The 15,674-nt window shown below is 33.6% G+C and overlaps 1 protein-coding gene across 2 annotated transcripts in view; it reads right to left on the bottom strand.

Moving 5' to 3' along the window:
- Positions 1–913: 913 nt before the first annotated feature.
- ZDHHC17 (zDHHC palmitoyltransferase 17) overlaps positions 914–15,674 on the bottom strand; it is a 92,286-nt gene continuing 77,525 nt past the window's right edge. For both annotated transcript variants that reach the window (XM_036080845.2, XM_078076336.1), the window contains 7 exons: positions 14,252–14,376; positions 13,103–13,165; positions 10,302–10,395; positions 9,160–9,243; positions 7,590–7,747; positions 6,588–6,682; positions 914–3,818 (listed from right to left, as the gene is read on the bottom strand). In XM_036080845.2, coding sequence (XP_035936738.1) covers positions 3,680–3,818; positions 6,588–6,682; positions 7,590–7,747; positions 9,160–9,243; positions 10,302–10,395; positions 13,103–13,165; positions 14,252–14,376 — 758 coding nt within the window. In that variant the 3' untranslated portion in view covers positions 914–3,679. The remainder of the gene's footprint in view (positions 3,819–6,587; positions 6,683–7,589; positions 7,748–9,159; positions 9,244–10,301; positions 10,396–13,102; positions 13,166–14,251; positions 14,377–15,674) is intronic.

Below are 15,674 nucleotides of genomic sequence, written 5' to 3'. Positions count from 1 at the left end.
ATCCTTATCATAGGTTAGGTACAATCTACCAACTGGAAAGGGCTAAGGAGGAAGAAAGTACCTGCAATGAAAACTGATGGATTGCTGTAGAATCTGCTTCATTTTTACACTTGTTCAAAATATTGTTACTTGAGTTCTATACAGCTCTGTAGGCATCACTTTAAATATCATAAAATAATTATGAAATGAGTATCAGTCCAATCTGAAAATATTTAATACCACTGGGTTCTCAGTTAAACCGTAACCAATCCTCTGAACAGGCAGGAAAGAGTCCCTTCACAAATTTTGCTTTTTAAATTCCCCAATAAAGAAGTTGTCATGCACAGCTTTTCAAGTAACTGAGATCAATGTTCGATAGGTTTCCTTTTCCAAAATTTCACCACGGTGTCTTTAGACAATACTTATATTTAAAACTTGGAGAGTCATACAATCCCTGAGCATTCTAATTACTCTATGGAATCCAAAATTCTTTTTTTTTTTTTTTAAGATCTTATTTATTTATTCATAAGAGACAGAGACAGAGAGAGAGAGGCAGAGGGAGAAGCAGGATCCCCGCTGAGCAGGGAGCCCGATGGGGGACTCGATCCCAGCATTCTGGGATCATGACCTGAGCCGAAGGCAGACGCTTAACCATCTGAGCCACCCAGGTACCCTGGAATCCAAAATTCTCAAAGAAAAATTTATTCCTTTTATTTAAAAAGTATTAATTATATACACATACATACACACAGAATTGGATATTTTGAAAGAATGCTACCACCTTTTACTTTTGCTAATTTCTAGTCCTGCCATGTGAATCCTAGTTGACCCAGATAAAAATACACAGAATAATCTTTTCATATCACAGGTACCACTGCCAGTGTTTCATCAATTTCTTGAAGTGAACTGAGCGAAATAACAAACAAGCACACACTTAAGAGTCAATATTTATTCTGATTAATATTTTACAAAATTTTGACAGATTTAATTTATGTAAGGAGAGCTAATTTATTAAACACTTTACAGGTTTTTCTTTCCATAGAGTAACATGGTAAGTAGCAAAATAATACTTGGCACAGTTATAAATAAAGAAAATATAAAATAAAAATACCCATAGCTTAAGTATAATGATGCTGTTTTATGCCTATTAGTATTTCAAACAAACTCCTGGGAACAACAAAAAATATGAAGAAAAAAAAAACCTCCAAAGAAGTAATTCATTGAACGTTCAGGGCTGAGAAATAAGTTCCTATTTGCTAAAAGTATCCCATTAAGCTGATATGAACTATTCCCAGAAGGGTCACCTTCATACCAACTTGAGAACCGGGTTAAGCTGGTTCCACACACAAGACTTACAAAATAAGTAAACAGACGGCACAGTGCGCTGCTGCATAGTCGGCTCCCGACCATCCGACCGTCCCTAAGGTACGGATTGCACCGGTACTGTGAGATGGTTAGTACTAAAGCACTGACATTGCTAATATGTTCCATGTACTTAGAGATCTAGAGGATTTTTTCTATTTAACTGAAAGACATCTCTTTTGCACTGAAAAGAATATTGTACCACAAAGAAAGAACATGGTAACAACACTCTCATCCAAACTCTGAGAATACCACCATTGTATTCGACTGTTAATAAAAATGTATTCAATAAAAATTGCAACTGAGTCTTCATGTGAAGTGGCTCAAAATACAAAAAAATTAAAAGAAATTCTAGCCTTTTATAAATAACTTTGAATTTAAAAATTATCTAAAATTTCCCCCAATTAGTAGTCAAAACTAGCAGAGACATTTGTAAAGTTAACCAATTTTTTACATTCTATGACAAAATGGCACAATGCTATTGCCACCCCACACCCATCTCTTCCCTTTTCAAAAATAAAGTACATATGCCAATTTTCTAATATTAAAACACTCAAATACACTAAAGGTAATCTTTTTGAAGTGTGACTTATGGTCAAAGAAACTACTATATAAAAATGGTACTTGGAAATACTGAACATCAACTATATACATTTTCACTGCTCCTCTTACTAAGGCAAGGGGCGGGTATACCACTAGATTGCTTTAATACCTTTAATCTGCATTTTACAGAGAATACGAATTTTACCAAGCATCAGACATGCAGTGAACTTGCAGGGTATAATGCCTATTAACAGCAATATTGAACATCACTAGAAGCTCATTAGTTATCTCCCTTTTCTTTTTGGTTGGATAAAATGAAATGAGCAGCTTTAAATACACTAACACATAGAGACACAAAGAGAAAACTATTTGATAAATTATTTATATACAGATACACAATCTTTACACTGGTCTAGGATCTGTCAGCAGTCTGACCACCCTTCTCCCACCCTCCCCCAAGCCCATTCCCTCTCACAGGTTTGCCACAGGTTGCTCGAACCACAGTTTGCTACAGCACTTAAGAGGACTAAACCAAGTCTCACTCTGTAAACAATATTTATGGAAGCAGTGACTAATAGTTCACCGTGAGAGTATGGAAATGCTGCAACAAAAATTGATCAGTGCATCACATTTAACAATAAGAAAATCTTTCTGAAATTGTTTCAGACAGCATTAACAAATTTTAAAACATTCAATACTGGGAAAATTGAAATAATCTTGAGGATTAAATTCTTTCTGATAGGTCACTTTTTAAAAACCAGAATATACCATTAGCTTTTCTTTTATTCACATGTGCTATATGTACAGAGATCATGCTCCATCTTTAGCTAAACTCCATTATTTTGTCTACAATTTATTTTGCAGCTCAGAATTCTAGAAGTATATCCATTTATCTCTATTACTGAGAATTTTGCATTAACTTATTTGTTCTGCCTTGAAATTACCTCAACTCTTAAAAATTGGACTGTTTGCACATCAAATTAAATTCTAATTTAAGCTTTACTGGATAGTATGTGCTAGTATACATTCTATGAGGTGTATCATGCACTTAGTAGGGCTTTTAAGTTTGAACAAAATAACATGACTTCCTATACTCATGCAAGTGCTTTATTATCAGACCATAAAACCTCAGAGCAAGGTTACTACAAATTATTTCACTGAACTAGAAATATATCAGCTGATATATTGCAACAGCTGATGGCAATAAAATATTGTTAGCACATATTTTTGTGAACATTATTTTCTTGTGCCCTTGAAGACATATTACAGTAGAATCCTAATAAAACCACATGATTTTTATCACAGTATTTACATGTACATTCTAAAATGTACATAATACTAGCCTGAATCAATTTAAGACAACTCTCTTGGAATTAAATGCAATAGTCATAGTAGATTGCATCATAAAATTTAGCTGTATACCATAAATTTAGTGTTAGCTAGAATCGAACATTTCTGATCAGTATACCATGTCTGTCACCAGAATAAGTTCACTCTTTATTCATGAAAAATGTTATGAGAACAAAACCAAAAAGTTGAGTATGTTGTGAATTCCCACATTAAGAACCATTAAAATTCCTTTTATGATCTTTATTCTTCCCAGAAGTGGCAGTGTGCTCTGTCCATGTTTACTTTTGTTAATAAAAGTGTTGGAAAAAAGACTGTAAAATTCACTGTTAGCCCTACATATAGCATGCTATTGTTCAAAAAATGTGGATTCGAGTGTGAGAGAGACACGGACAGACACAATTTTCAGGCACCACTCAGCAATATGCTTCATAGGATAAAGATGTTGCTACACGAGCTGGTACCCAGATCCTGATATTTGGTCATATTCTATTGTATACTGCCTGGTCCAGTCCACGATAACAGGACGAAAGAGGCCACAGCATCGAAATTCAAAGAAGTCTATAATATTCCTTACACATCCATGGCTAAAACACCCCCCCAACAAAAAGAAAAAGAAAAAGTCTATTAGTACAATAATTTAATATATGAATTTAATATAATTTTGGTGTTAAATGTATTTTTTTCTAAACTTAAAAACTCAGCTTACTTGCCAGAAAGAACCTGTTTATAACTCTATAAAATATATATGCAATCGTGTTTCTTCACAGCTCTGCCAACACTAATTTTTCTTCTCTCTTTTGCTAATTTAATGGGTTACACAATGATATTTTAAAGTTATTCAAATCTGCATTTCTTTCATTCCTGTGTCATATGTAATTTTTGATAAAACCTTTCCTTGATGGGTGGCTCTTTGGCAAGGAGACAAACTACATCCAAAATTGAGAAAGTAAAACAAAATAATTATAAATAGCATGAAGCTGGCAATGTATCTAAAAGTAACAATTTAAGAAAAGGTATGTCAAGGATAAGTTCAGGGAATTTTAGGACTTCAAGAACATCTCTGGAAAAGCAGTCACAGTTTTACATTTTATATAATAACTATGCCTATGGGAGAATTCTCAAAATTACCCAACTGACTCCTTTATTTTTGCTTTTATTTAAAAGTTTGTATGCTTTCCAGAAGCATGCAAATAACTAATAGCATTACAAAAGCTTGAAGGTAGTAGGCAAGTAGCTTGATTAAAACTCAAAAGTTTTAAATATTTCATTATTTCATTAGGAAGCTACTACTCAGCATCAAACAAAATGTAAGATTAAATATATATATTTAAAATATGAATGAATAGGACAATCTCTTCAATAAAAGGTGTTGGGAAAACTGGGCAGCCAAGTGCAAGAAAATGAAACTGGACCACTATTCTACACCACACACAAAAATTAATTCAAAATGGATTCAAGACTTGAATGCAAGATTCAAAACCACAGAGCTGTTAGAAGAAAACCTGTGGTAAGCTCCTTGACAGGGGTCCTGGCGGTGAAATTTTTAATATGACACCAAAAACAAAGGCAACAAATGCAAAATAAACAAGTCAGACTATATCAAAATAGAAAGCTTCTGTACAGAAACCATCAACAAAATGAAAAGGCAGCCTACTGAATGGGAAAGAATTTGTGCAGATCATATATCCAATAAGGGATTAATATCCAAAATATATAAAGAACTCATACAACTCAAAAAAACTCAATTAGACAATGGGCAGAAGATGTGAATAGACATTTTTCCAAAGACATACAGATGGCCAACAGATACATGAAAAGATGCTCAATATCACTAATCTTCAAGGAAATGCAAATCAAACTCAAAATGAGATAGCACCTCATACCTGTTAGAATGGCTATTATCAAAAAGACAAAAAATAACAGGTGTTGGTGAGGATGTGGAGAAAAGGGAACCTTGTGCACTACTGGTGGGAGGGTAAACTGGTGCAGCCACTAGGAAAACAGTAAGAAGTCCTCAAAAAAATTAAAGATGGTACTACAGTATCATCCAGCAATTCCAATTCTAGGTATTTATCCAAAAAAAAAAAAAAAAAAACGCTCAAAAAATAAAAAAAGGAACAAACAGAAAAACGCACTCTAACTCGAAAAGATACATGCACTGCACGTTCACTTCAGCATTATTTACAACAGCCAAGACATGGAAACAACCTAAGCGTCCATCAATGGATCAATGGGTAAAGAAAATGTGGTATGTATGTGTATGTGTACACACATACACACACACGAACACACAGAGAGAGACTACTATTCAGCCATAAAAAGGAAATCTTGTCATTTGTTACAACAGGGATCGACTTTGAGGGCATTATGCTAAGTGAAATAAATTAGAAAGATAAAGACAAAAACCATATAATCTAACTTATATATGGAATCTTAACAAAGAAGCAAAACCAAACTCATAGACACAGAGAATAGATTGGTGGTTGCCAGAGGCTGAGGGTTGGGTGTGGGTGAAATGGGTGAAGGGAGTCAAAAAGTACAAGTTTATAAAATTAATAAGTCATGGGGATATAATGAACAGCACTGTGACTATTATTAGTACTACTCTGTTGCATACTTGAAAACTGCCAAGACACATCTTAAAAGTTCTCATCACAAGAAAAAAAAATTCTTTGACTATGGTTGGTGACAAATGTTAATCAGATTTATCATGTGGGTCATTTTGCAATATACACAAATACCGAATCATTATGCTGTACATCTGAAATTAATATAATGTTGTATGTCAATTATACCTCAATTTAAAAAAGGAAAAATAAATCCGTGTTTGGAAATTTTTGTGTCATGCAGAGGGCAAATAAAATAATTCGAACTGAAAAGTAGCTGCCCTAGAGTCTAGAAAATTTCCCTAAATATGAATTTCAATTGACTGTATTTTTAAAATCATATTTTAATTCTGTGGATACATTCATTTATCAACAAAAATTTGTAGAAACTTATGGCAATATTAAAGCTGTATTGTTAATGTATAATAATACATGTTTACACTAAATGTTAGTAGGTCAATAGAGTTTGGATTGTGCAACTAAGAAAAAAGAATGTCATAAATTTATATATAGTTAATGTGATGAATTTTAAAGTTATAGTAAACTAACCAATGCTATGTCTGGCAGAAATCTTAGAATTCAGTAGGATTTATAAGCTATTTTACATTATTGCTAAGCAAAAGAAATATTCCCTGTTTCATATCCTATTGACATACTTAAAGATGGTATTTCTCTTTGATGTATTCACTAGATATTTGCTAAGTTATATGCCAAAATAAAATACTAAATTTATAAACATGTACGTACTTGAATGGGCTTTCAATAGATGTTGTTGTGACTTTAAAGTGCTTGTATCTTCTGGCATTCATTCTTTCATTTGTAGTAATACCTAAACATGATATCTAAAAGGTAAGAGAAAGCAAACCATTAACTCTCTCTGATGTAAAATAAGTATTAATGTAAAATAAGTTAATTCTCAAGAGGACCAGGATGGAGAAAAAAATGATGAAGTTTGTTTTTGCTTTTCCATTAGGAGATCATCAAGCTAGTTTACATGATATCACTTTGAACTCTTGTGAAAAGTAGCCAGTTAAACAGGACAAATGTTTAAAAAACAGGTTATCTGGCATTGTGCATGGGGAGAGATGGACATTATGTACACAGACCACCTCTCCATCAGTCCCTTAAAAATTGAGCTTTTAAAAAAATCCTTAATTAAAAAAAGGTTCCTGAATAAATACTGATATTTGTAGGTAATAAAACATTACTAATAAACACAAAACTAATGGCATCATCGATCTAAGCTCACACCTATATCCAACTGGATATATCTGAATCAGAAACAACAGAAATAAGTTCTGTCAAAAGTAGTACTGAAAATTCAGGGGTGCCTGGGTGGCTCAGTCAGTTAAATGTCTGCCTTTGGCTCAGGTCATGAGCTCAGGATCCTGGGATCGAGCCCCACATGGGGCGGGGAGCCCGCTTCTCCTTCTCCCTCTCCCCCCTGCTTGTGCTCTCTGTCAAATAAAATTTTAAAAGAAAAAAAGAAAATTCATAATGTAAGAACAAAGTTCATATCAAAATGAGAGGAGGAAGGGAAGTGGGAGGTAGAAATGAAAAAAAGAAAGGAAGAGTAAAGGAAACATAAAGAAAGAATAAAGGAAGAGTAAGTAAAGTAAATTGAAAATTTTAATCCTTGAAAAGCAGAAGTGGTTAGAAACAGAATGCATGATTATCTCTTCACAAGGAATGAAGTGCTACGAGGCTTCAGTTAGCGCCCTGAAGAACCGATCCTGTACCTGAACTTACCTGGTACATCTGACACATGAGTAACACAGCCACCCACATGAAATGAAAAACACTGTTCAGAAACATCCAAAACATCCAAGGTGAACATGTAGCAATTTGAGTAATATATGTCCAAAATCCATCCTTGGTGTAAGTGGTCTCACAGTGGAGTCCCCAGTCTAAAACGAGAACAGAAGGTTCACATTTACTCAGTAATCATCCAACCACTTCACAAAGGCATCTGCAGCAGGCACCACTTAGAAGCCATGATCCAAAAGTCTACATTTAGCCAATGACTTTGAATGCAAATTTTTTATACTCTTAAATAACCCCATAATTAGTGAAAAATTAGTATATAATTAGTGAAAAAACACAGCAAAGACAGAAATGGAAAAAGCACCAGCCAATCTTAAAAAAAATACTACTGTACTTTAACAATACACAGTTTTTATCTGGATTGGTCTTGCATACATACGATAGTTAACATTACCTCTATACAATATAATATATGTATATAAGTGAAAATTTTTGGGGTGGTGGGTACGTATAACACAACAAGATCACCTTGGTGAGGGAGGGCTTTTTCCAAAACAAAAATCTCTTCTTTTAGAGCTGCTGCCATAAAAAACTGTTGTTAGTGGGAACTACAGTTGTTAGCGGGAACTACAGTTGTTAGCGAGAACTTCGGCTGTTAGCGGGAACTACGGCTGTTAGCGGGAACTTCGGCTGTTAGCGGGAACTACGGCTGTTAGTGGGAACTACAGCTGTTAGCGGGAACTACTGTTGTTAGCAGGCCCATGTTCTCCCTCAGGTTTGTTGGGCCAGAAACTAACTCAAGATCTGTGACCAAATCTTTCTCTCTCTTAATCTGTATTTGAGAAAGTAGCCTTTTTCATCAGGGCAATAACAGACATTATTTTTAATATGTCTGAAAACAGGAGGACTAGGAAATCATCCTTCCACAACTTATTTTTAAGCCAGGATTTAATACATATTTATGCTAAGTACCACCAAGCCCTGAAGCATAGTAACTAATACCTTCATTTAAACTCTTCATGAGAATCACGTTCTCAATGCAATAAAAACCCATCATTGCCCTTATACCCATATGATCAAGTGAATGACAACTTATTCCTAAAAACGTATCTTCTAACACCTTTTAATATTCTCTAATAGGCAATAATTACACCTTACTTTTTGAAATATTTCAAGTTCTGTGCGAAGTTAACTGCATTTTCCCAGCTGTTTGATACTAAAGAGCAACTAGCATCGTCACAAAATCTGTAAGCTACTAGAGTAAAGCAAGCATGTGATGTGAAAAATGTTGGTGTATTTTACCCAGAAGCATTTCAAAGCCTATTAAACCATCAAAGGACACACATATTAAAACACAGCTAACTGATAATTCTGTTGCTTATACTGTATGTTGAACACATTTATAGTTCTACATCTGTTCTTTTCTTTATGCTTCATTGCAATAAGGTGCCCCAAACCATAATTTTTAGTTTTGTCATTATCATATTTTGTTAATATGGTAAGCTAAAGTACACAAACATTTGTTTTAAGAAAGTAAAAAGCTAACTGTACTCACAAGAAATACAACCATAAATCATCCAGCAGATCATAAAAAGCAAGAAGAATAGGTAGCCCATAAAGTATCTATGGTTGCCTGCACCTAAAGAACAACACAGAAGCAATTTTTTCAGCTAAGAAAAAACAACTGGAAATGCGCCTTTTGGGGATGGGGGTAAAGGAATGCCATGAATGACACAATTTGGACAATAATGATATACATTATTTATTTTACAAAATGTTCTTCAGGAAAATAAATGTTTTAATAAAAGTCTTAAAATAAGGGCGCCTGGGTGGCTCAGTCAGTTAAGCTTCTGCCTTCGGCTCAGATCATGATCTCAGGGTCCTGGAATTGAGTCCCACATCGGGCTCCCTGCTTCTCCCTCTCCCCGCCCCCACTTGTGCTCTCTCTCTCTCTCAAATAAAAAAATCTTTTTAAAAAGAAGTCTTAAAATAAGAATGTTTATAATTACAAAGATGTGATGACTGCATGACATTGATTCTGAAGTTAAGTCTCAATGAACCAAATGAATCACAACTTTTGAGTTTTAACCTACTGTTTGCTTTGTGAGGTTTAAAATAACCTATTTTATCTTTACTTTTATAAACTTTATAATCCAACTTTTTAAAGGCTTCTCCCCAACGGTCATGCAATCTCTGCAATGTTTCCCTGTTGTCACCTCATAAAAACCCAGGGCCATCTCTCAGACCACTTAGTTCACCTCCTCAGACCACATCACTCTTGAACACTGAGGTATATAGTTTTTATCTGTCGTTCCTCTCTGCTTCTGTACACAACATCCTTCCAAATATTTTTACTGCCTTAACTTTTTCCACTTTAACTAAAAAGCAATACTGTCTCTGCATCCTTATCGATTCCACTATTATCCAATAAAGAAAATAGGAAAGAATAGGCACCAGAAAGAATTGATAGAGAAGTATCAATCTTTTCTAGACACTGATTTTATAACTTTTCCCCCCCCTTTCTCACAACTGAGTTGCTGTTTGTCAACCAGAAGATTAACTGGGGGGCAGAGGGGAGCAGGGCTATAGTAGAGTGTAGGAATGAAGTTTCTACCATCTACTTTAATACTGTACTTCATTAGTTATCTAGAATAACTTAAATGAACAATGCACTTAGAAATTATTAATAAAACTTACCTACACAGTTACCCACCCATGGGCAATGATGATCAAATTTTGCTATGCAGCGGTTGCACACACCACAATGTTTGGACCTCACTGGTTTCCGTATCTGTTAACAAGCATTTTAAAAGATTATGAAAGGCACTACACTGAAGAAAGGAAAGCTGAACACTGATTTTCTCAAAATACAATTATGAAGAAAACAAAACTGTATTTCCAGAGGCATAAAATAAAACAAAAACCACTACTGTTTTGTTAAATGAGATTTTAACTGCAACAAAAAAGATAAAAAGGATAAGGCTACTGTGGAATATAAACGCCTAAGAGTGGGGTAGAACCATCACTTTAAAAAAATAATTAAGACTCAAAGACCAATTTGCTGTTATGATGAATGGTACTATATTTAATTCACATCCCTCAAGTTTCTGACTAATAAAAACATCACTCTCCAGACTTCTAAATGAAAAGTTACTGTGATTAATGGTCATGATACTGGTTCTTGTTTAACGAAATGAAATTGTTCCTTAGTAAAAGGAAGGCCAAATTAGAAGTGAATAAAAGCAGCTTTTAAAATTCAAAATCATTAATAAAATGTCTTCCCAAAGTTAACAAATCCAACAAAAACCAGTAAGTGTACACACACCTTTCTTTTTCAGTGGCTCCTGAAATCTCAGATTAAGGTACAACATCTCTGCTGAACTTCATGACCCATCTAAGAAAGTACACCATGCTTAGCAAATTTAGGTAGTCCCTATTACTTCAAAAACATAAAATATATTCATTATTCAGCTCCTGACAGGCAATAAAGAATTCATGTTTATGATGCCTTACTGTTTTAGGTGTTGTGAAATGTTTCACTCTATATTACTCTGAATCAGCCAAGTGAATAAAGAACTCATTATTGATCTTTGAAGGGCTGCTAGTCCTAATGCTGGATACATGACAAGAGCTAGTTATTAACCCATGCCAGAAACAAAATTTATAACATCCTTCATTGGTGTTTCAGAAAAGCATTATCATTTCTCCACCAGTTTGCGTAAGGTTATGTATCATTCTGAGGCACTAAGAAGAAGCACAGGTTGACTATGCAGTCCTTACATGTACTAAAATGATCTGTGGGCTCTTTATAAAGGGTCACTTATTCTTTACCACAGATATGAAACTACATCTATTTAGGAGAAAGAAGACGGATGTATTAAACAAATTTTATCCCCACTTCCAACCCTCAGCTATACTTGCCCTTTGGGCAATACTTGTCAGTGAATTCTAAACAAAGACTGACACAAGGCTCCTGAACATGATAGGCTCCTCGGTTCACTTACAGAGTAATTCATTTTTAGGAAATTCTGATTTACATGTGGCTTCTTAGGGACCTGTCTTTTTATCAAAGGAAAGGATACCCATATAATGACAAATACCTCTGCCAATTTGAATTTTTTTATAATTGGATATGCTCTTTTCTTTACAACACCAAATTATCTATCCAGAAGTACACGGCTTACAATAATATAATAAAACATTTATGCTAGAATGATAAAAAGTCTTGTTCTTGCCATCGGATATTTATTTAACAATGAAACCATACTGAGTGACTCTATAAAGAATTTGTTTGCCACATGGCAAACATATCAGCAATGCATACTTGGCTTTGTGGAATGGAGTAATATGTCCAGAGAACAGGAGAATATAAAAATGTTCTGAACATTAAGGTGCCAGTCCTGTAAATTAACCATTGTAAAGCACAGAAACAAAAACCTTTTTAAAGAATGCTTGAAAATTCAAAAGAATCTAGTCAGCACCTTAAAGTTGCTACCAAAAGTAAAGCACTATACATTTTGAGTATTCAAAATTGTAACTGTTTGGTTAAGGAATGGAATGTCAGGTGGAACAACTTAAAGAATCTGTAGAGTTAGAGCTCCATTTCAAAGACTTATTCCAGGATCCCAAACTAAGTCAATTCTCTTGTTGTTATTGACATGTTAAGACATTAGTTCAGTGACAGTGTGTAACTTAAAAGTATAAAAGGACATTTAGTTTCATGGATGATTTAGGGATTATTTCCATTTCCATGTAGGAAAACATGGTTTAACACTGTGGCAACCTATATATTTTTTCAAGAATTATAAAAATTAGCAGAAAATAATTAAAACACAAAACAGTATTATTCTGTAGAAATTTGATACCTATAATAATAACACAAATAATGTATTACTATACCTGATTCCATAAGTAAATGCTATTTAATTTCATTTATATCTTTATGTCCTGAAGATGACAACTTTTAATATCAATGATAAAATAGTGCTCAAAGTTCCATAAATCCTCTAAGACAAAGAGATAACTACTCAAACCGAACCATTTTAGAGGCCATGCTGTCTTAAGTTAGCTAACAGATTTTCCCAATGTGACCTCTAAATATAAGAATAAATTTTTTCTTAAGATACCTAGGAAAACAATATTAGGGAAGCATAATAAACCTTTGATTTTTTAATATTTTATTACTTAGTTTTTTCTTTGTTGAGTTATATTAAAAAAGAAAAACAGATTAAGGATGAATACGAATGAATGGTACCTTGAATCAGAAGTACAGTCAAGGTCTACCATCGGGGGGAACAAGCACATTGGGAGGAGACATCTTTTTACCATCTTTCTCCTTACACTATGATCTAAAAGGAATGTCGCCACGGAAGGGGGGAGGGAGTGGGGAGGGCACGAAATGTGCTCAGCAGAAGAAACTGTTCTGTTCCCCACCCCTTCTATGCTATGCCATTGCTATGCGAAGAGGAGAGAGGGAAGAATAAAGAAAAAAATACTACCAAACAGGTACTGCAGAATATACTGAGGTCCAGACTTCCTGTCTCTGCAAGTTCAACTATTGTCTGTGAATTAAAAAAATATATATATATTTTATTCAAAACTCAACAATGTTCACCAACTATAGTGCCATCAATATGAATCAATAAACATGATGTTCATTTTTAATTAACCAATACTTTCTGCTCAGAATAAAATCTTTTATTTATTTACTTCTGCTATTATATTATAATATGAATATAGAAATTTTATTTCTTGGGTATATGAAAATGCAACTCTAAACTTAGGGGAATACTCCTCTGAGAACAAAACTAAGTTACCTACCCTAAGAACTGGTCTGTATAGGTTTTGATGACTAAGACATGAAAATAAACTTAAGTTCAGTAAAGAACTTAATCTTCAGAACTGGATTATGACTAAGAAAACCTAGCAAACCAATTAGCAGTAATGTCTGAAGAATACTGTAAACATAAGGATAGCAATCTCTATGCGGGCTAGAAAAGGGGGGATTAGACCCTAAGAACTTGCTACTGTTTTAGTTTATTGTGGACAGTAATAATTCATCAGGATTTGTTTTGTTTTCAGAGAAGATAAAATAGCTCTTAACATAGTTTAACTGCCTCCAGTCTAATCTAATTCTCTACTTCTAGGACACCTTCGGATTGTAAATTTGGTTTCCTAAAGTACCTGGGCTTTAGATAAGGGATGCCCTGGATTTTACATATATATACACACACACATATATTTGTTATTGAACACACACATAAATATACATATGTTATTGAAACATAGTATCTGAACTATCAACCAGTTTACTGACCTTCTAGTTACACAGTCATTTAATAAACATTTACTGAATTCATATTATCTGCTGAGGGTTTTCAGAGATGTTTAAAATGCTGTACTCATCCCTCAAAGCAGTCACAATTCTTATACAGGAGAGAAACATGAAATTTTAAAATGTCATGAAAGTGTAAGGATAGGCATTCAGGAGTACCAAGGGTGAGCAACAACTATGCAGAATCTCAATTTGGTTTGAAACTTCTTTATGTTCTAAAAGATAGTTTCTTTCTTTGTACTCTAATATCTGGTATAAATACTGATAATTTGGCAATTAAACACATACGACTAGTTAGATTCTATCTTGCTACCTTTTTCTTTTGTTCTTCTGTAGCTTTAATAATCCCTGGATCTGATTTCCAAGATTTTCCAAAATTGTAGAAAAGTGCAACACTATTGGCAAGGAATGGAAGATGGATAAATAAAAAGTTGAGATGTGCCTGAAGTTAAGGAATCTAAAGAAGCAATGATAAATGAGTTACTATCATAGTTAAACTTATAATCTGTAAAATTTTACCACACACAAACACACACACACACACACAGGGAACACCAACCAAGAAAAAAATACAAGTTGATTTATCTATTATTACATCAAAATAAATATGCTTCTAAATTATATTCATAACTGAATATAAAAAGTAAAAATGTGATTTCTTTACAAACTTTAAATCATGTAGGATAAGCTTTCTGACACTTTAAAAAAGTCAATAATGCATTAAAAATTCAGTGAATACATTATTTTTAAATGATCATTATTTCTCCTGATCAAAAATGAAGGGACTTCTCATGTTCAAAGTTATTAACATATTACTTTATCTATATGCATTAAAGTCTTTATATTAATCTACCACTTAACATATCATACCCAGGTATTTAAAAGACTGCTTTTAAATTCTCTCCATTGCCTTTCTGAATACATTCAAATTGACCCTAATTTTAGAAAAGTATTCATAAACTTGCTCTAAACAGAAGTTTCTATGTTTACATTTTTTCTACCTAATGAAGATATAAGAAATGTACTAGGCTTTATAAATATAAATGAGGAATCAAAAACTACTTAACACTAAGAAAAATAATGTTGCTAGAGCAACACATTTCTGAGGCACAAAATATCTGAAATACTCAAATACTATTTTCAAGATTTTATGCAGGTACAAGTATCAACAGCTAAAAATCTCTTGAGAATAAAGCTGGGTAAATGTACATGCAAAGAATACTGAACTCTGGTATTTTTCAGGAGCAGGACCTTTATACACTGTAAGTTTCAAAAGGTGCTAACATGTAAATAGCTCAGGCTCTTAAAGCCTGGATTAAATTTGCAAGAGGGCTAAACAGCAGCTCAAGAAATGACTACAGATTTAAAAGGGATAGGATATTCAAGAATTAAATATCAGATGAACTTACAGAATTTCTTTGCTTGATCTTTAAAGGTAAAGAGATTAGATATCTCTAAATGGTAGTTTGAACTTAGCTTTAGTAATAGGTCACACCAGTTAATTTTTTAAATTTACAAACAAAAATTTACAAACTCTCCACAAATGGCATGGTTGTTTTTTGTAAAGGTTTAAAACAACCATTTTTTCCCCTATAAAATCAGAAAATACTAAAAAGTATAAAGGCAAAAACACCTCCACAACCCAGGGACAATTCCTTTTATACTTGGTATTCTGCATTTTTAATAATTGAGATCATAGTGTTTTTATGAACATCAGTAAAACAACACCTATTAAT

This window comes from Halichoerus grypus, chromosome 6 (genome assembly GCF_964656455.1).
Source record: "Halichoerus grypus chromosome 6, mHalGry1.hap1.1, whole genome shotgun sequence".
Classification (NCBI taxonomy): Eukaryota; Metazoa; Chordata; class Mammalia; order Carnivora; family Phocidae; genus Halichoerus; species Halichoerus grypus.
The sequence above is the reverse complement of the archived record's forward strand: the minus strand, read 5'-3'. Positions and strand labels throughout refer to the sequence as shown.